Raw genomic sequence first — 4,439 nt, forward strand, 5'->3', positions numbered from 1 at the left:
CTGTGGCAGTGGGGAAATACAGGTAAAGCTCCTGCGGGAGCGGGGTGCTGTTGGGATGGATGGAGTGGGGATGGGTCATTATAGATGGATTAGGTGATGTTAAAGGGGGTTAGTCATGGTGGGTCGGGAGTTTGAGTGAACAGGGATGGACTGGCGTTAAAGGGGGTGGTTCCGAGGCGGGAGTGTTCGGAGGGATGGGAAGGAAGGGCACGCTTGTGGAGGCGTGCTCACGCTTGGGGTGGCTCCGGGAGCGGAAGAAAGAGGGGGAAGAGAGGGGGGAATGGTGGGCGTTGGGGAAATACAGGTAAGGCTCCTGCGGGAGCAGACACTGCTGCGGCAGTAGGGAAATACAGATGAGGCTCCTGCGGGAGCGGGCGCTGCTGCGGAGGTACTAGGGTACCTGCGGGAGCAGTCGTTACTTGAGGCAAAGGGGCAATTGAAAATTCCTGCAGGAGCGGGGTGCTAAATGGAGATGGGCAGACTAGGGAAAAAGGGGGTGACTGATGAGGGTTTGGTGGGCTTCCTTGATGTGTGAGCGGTCAGATCGGATGTAGTTTTTAAAGGCTTCTGATGACCAGCGACCGAGTGATTGGATCTGCTGTTGAGAAAGGCCTTTTTGAGCCGCTGTGGTGGCTGCGCCTATTCTAAAAGAATGGCTGGAAAAATCATCGGCTGGGAAACCGGAAAGTAGTAGGACAGACTTGAGGTGTTTTTGGAACCAAAAACGGGAGACGGGGCGGTTAGAATCATCTGTAAAAAGAGGGTCGGCAAGTGATTTGGATTGGGATTTCCTGAGCTGAAGGAAGGCTAGGAGGGCTTGATATGGGAGTATAGGTGATTGAAGGTTGAAAATGTAAATAAAGTGGCCTTTCTTTGTCTGGTCTGTCTGTCTTTGCTTTATAAAGAATGACATGGCTTCGTCGTCCAGGACTGCTAGATCAGAAATAGTGGGGTGGATATTCGGGTTAAAGGTGGAAGTGGTAGTGAGCTCGGAGCATCTGAGAAAGCCGAAGAAGGCTAGGATAAACATAGCATCGAGCGTACGAGTGGTGTGGATGGAATGGTAACCTCTGCGGAGTGTGGAAATGCATTTAGTCAAGATTTTTAATGTTATGGGTTGCCTGGTGTCTGGGCAAGTGGGATGGGCTCTTTGAATGCCTTTGATGAGAAGGGAGGTCTGTGAATTGGCTATTTGAGGTGAGGGTGAACCGTATATGAGTTTATGGAAAAACTGAATTCCACTTAGATAGCTTTTAATGGAGCTGACTTGGAGATTTTTGTTAATGTTGAGGTGTGATATAAATGAAGTGATAGAGAGTAGGGAAAAATCGGGGAACGGCAGGTTGTAGGCGGAATGGAAAGCTTTGAAGCATTTCCATGATGTTAAATATGATTGCAAGGTTCTGGGGGAAACGGCTTGAAAAATAGAATCAAGGGAAGCCTCGAGAAGAGGTCTCAGAGGATGATTCAATGGAATATCAGCTCTGAATAGGGAGGTACTGGAGTTGGGAGTGGTTCCGCCTCTCGTGCCAACAGCCTGAATTTCTGAATGGCAAAACGAGAGAGAGAGTCAGCTATTTGGTTTTTGGACCCGGGAATGTGTTTTGCGGTTATGATGAACTGGTTGCAAGCCGAGATCCAAATTAGACGTCTTAGCAAAGGCATTAAGGTGGGTGAATGAGAACGGCCTTTATTAATGCAGTGCATGGTAGCCTCGTTGTCGCAGTGAATAACGATGCTGGTGGTGGACCACTCTGTTCCCCACAAAAAGGCTGCCACGACTATAGGATATAGCTCGAAAAGTGCTGAGGATATTAGCGGCTGAGGTAAATCTAACAGCTGGGAGGGCCACGTAGATGCGAACCAGCGGTTTTGGTAAAATCCACCGAAACCGACGGAGGGGGCGGCGTCGGTAAATAATTGGATGTCAACGGGAGAAGAGACCAAATCGCTGTAAAAGAAAGATAAGCCGTTCCATTGTTTAAGGAAGGAAATCCACAGACTGAGCTCGTCTCGGCATGAATTGGTTATAGATATTTGATCATCTAGCTCGTGAACGGAGGATGCAAGAGAGAGGAGGTGAGAGATGAAGGGGCGGCCTTGCGGAATGATTCGCATTGCGAAATTTAGATGACCGAGCACGGATAGCAGCTCGCGTTTGGAGCAGTTTGGGTTGGCTAAAAGAGTGGAAGCCACCAGAATCGTTCTGTCGATTTTTTCCTTGGCTAGAGAAGCTTGGAACCTTTGTGAATCTAGGTTGATTCCCAAAAATTAGATGGAAGTGCTTGGGCCTGAAGTTTTGTCTTGAGCGAGGGGAATCCCGAGCTCTGCGAAAACCTTTTGCATTGTCGAAAGGTGCGCTGCTGGGATGGGGGGTGATATAATTAAGAAGTCGTCTAAGAGATGGATTAAGTAGGGTACGGCATAATTGTTGGAGAGGATCCAGCAAATTGCTTCTGATAACATGTTGAAAATTTTTGGGCTGCTTCTGCAGCCGAATGTGAGGCGGACGGAAAAGTACAATTTTTTGCGCCAGCAGATGCCGAATAGGTGCCAAAACTCTGGGTGGATGGGCATCACCTTAAAGGCAGAGGTGATGTCAACTTTGGCCATCCAAGCGCCACGACCTGCGTCTTTGATCATAGTAATGGCTTGGTCGATGTCATGGTAATGAAGATAAAATTCTTCAAGCGGGATGAGGCAGTTAATGCTCGGGAGCGGGGAAGAGAGGTCGATTATAAGGCGTTTTTTTACCAGAGAATTTTCTGGTTGCTATGCCTATGGGACTAACACGGAAAATGTTAAAGGGGGGGGGCTGAGAAGGGGCCGATCATAAAATTTTCGTCGGTTTCTTTCTTAATTAGAAGATCGACCGTTTCGGGTTCGGCGAGAGCGGACTGAAGATTGGGGCAGATGAGGCTTTGGGAGGGGAGAATTTCGACACCGGGATGAAAACCATGTGAGAGGCCCGACAATAGATAGTTAGAGAAATCAGAGTCAGGGTGATGAATCAATTCAGAAGATAAACGGGAGACATTTACAGGAGTCGATAAGTATTGTTTAGCATTTTTATTTGCAGCTTTCTTGACAGGGCAAATCAAGCGGGCATGAGCACCGCCACAAAAATTGCAAATATGCATGAATCGGCAGCGTTGTCTTGAGCATCTGCCGGCATTGAAGCTGGTGCAGAGCTGTCTGCTGGAGAAGGATGGGGGGCGGCGGTTAGTGGAAGTGGGGAGGGAGGGGTTGGTTGGGAAGTGCGGCACGTAGCTGGTGGATTTGGGCTGAGATGGTTAGGGGCTGGGAGGAATGGATGGGTTGACAAAGGGGCACGTTGTGGTGGAGTGAGCGATGGATCGGCATACCGCGCATGTGATGTTACGGCAGCCTAAAAATACCCTATTGTGAAGTTGGCCACTCGAATAGCACATTTTGCTGAGAATAACTTGTGGTACATGTAGAAATGGGAGCCCCCGTATGATAGCGCGAGCTCGGCGACAATAGTGAGATAGTCGCCGAGCTCACGTCTCCTGTGAGGAAAAACGGAACAGATGACTTCAGCGTAACGATTGAAAGTGATGGCGAATTCGGAAAATTATAGAATACGAGATTGAATATTTGCTGTGTTTTTTAAGGTGACTGAAAATTCGCCGCAGTCAATTTGGCGGTCGGTGGACGAAGGCGAAATAGGAGACAGAATTGAAAAAAGATCTACGTCCACACCTGAGAGAATTTGGTTCCGAATGTTGCTGGATACAGGGGGAGGGTCCAGGGCGAGAGCGTTTGGTGGCATAGGTAGGGGCGTGGCTGTGGACAGAAAGTAGGATGAGCGGGCATGGGGGATGGGGGGGGGGAAGGCGTTGTGGTGGAGTGAGCGATGGATCGGCATACCGCGCATGTGATGTTACGGCAGCCTAAAAATACCCTATTGTGAAGTTCAGTGTCCAAAGCCCCCCAGTAAGGACACTGGTTCCATTGGGCCACTCGGATAGCACATTTTGCTGAAAATAACTTGTGGTACATGTAGAAATGGGAGCCCCCGTATGATAGCGCGAGCTCGGCGACAATAGTGAGATAGTCGCCGAGCTCACGTCTCCTGTGAGGAAAAACGGAACAGATGACTTCAGCGTAACGATTGAAAGTGATGGCGAATTCGGAAAATTATAGAATACGAGATTGAATATTTGCTGTGTTTTTTAAGGTGACTGAAAATTCGCCGCAGTCAATTTGGCGGTCGGTGGACGAAGGCGAAATAGGAGACAGACGGGAAAAGAGATCTACGTCCGCACCTGAGAGAATTTGGTTCCGGATGTTACTGGATACAGGGGGAGGGTCCAGGGCAAGGGCGTTTGGTGGCATAGGTAGGGGCGTGGCTGTGGACAGACAGTAGGATGAGCGGGCCTGGGGGATGGGGGGGGGAAAAGTAGCCGCAGGAACCG

The 4,439-nt window shown here is 49.4% G+C and overlaps 1 protein-coding gene across 1 annotated transcript; it reads right to left on the reverse strand.

The window, feature by feature from the left end:
• Positions 1-402: 402 nt before the first annotated feature.
• On the reverse strand, positions 403-4,425 carry LOC107671620 (uncharacterized). Its single transcript, XM_016464529.1, has 2 exons — positions 4,290-4,425; positions 403-1,545 (listed from the first exon to the last, which is right to left on the reverse strand). The coding sequence occupies exons 1-2, from the start codon at positions 4,357-4,359 to the stop codon at positions 482-484; spliced, it is 1,134 nt and encodes a 377-aa protein (XP_016320015.1). The 5' UTR covers positions 4,360-4,425; the 3' UTR covers positions 403-481.
• Between the last annotated feature and the right edge of the window lie 14 nt (positions 4,426-4,439).

Source organism: Sinocyclocheilus anshuiensis, unplaced genomic scaffold (assembly GCF_001515605.1).
Source record: "Sinocyclocheilus anshuiensis isolate Anshui unplaced genomic scaffold, SAMN03320099.WGS_v1.1 scaffold1386, whole genome shotgun sequence".
In the NCBI taxonomy this organism is placed as follows: Eukaryota; Metazoa; Chordata; class Actinopteri; order Cypriniformes; family Cyprinidae; genus Sinocyclocheilus; species Sinocyclocheilus anshuiensis.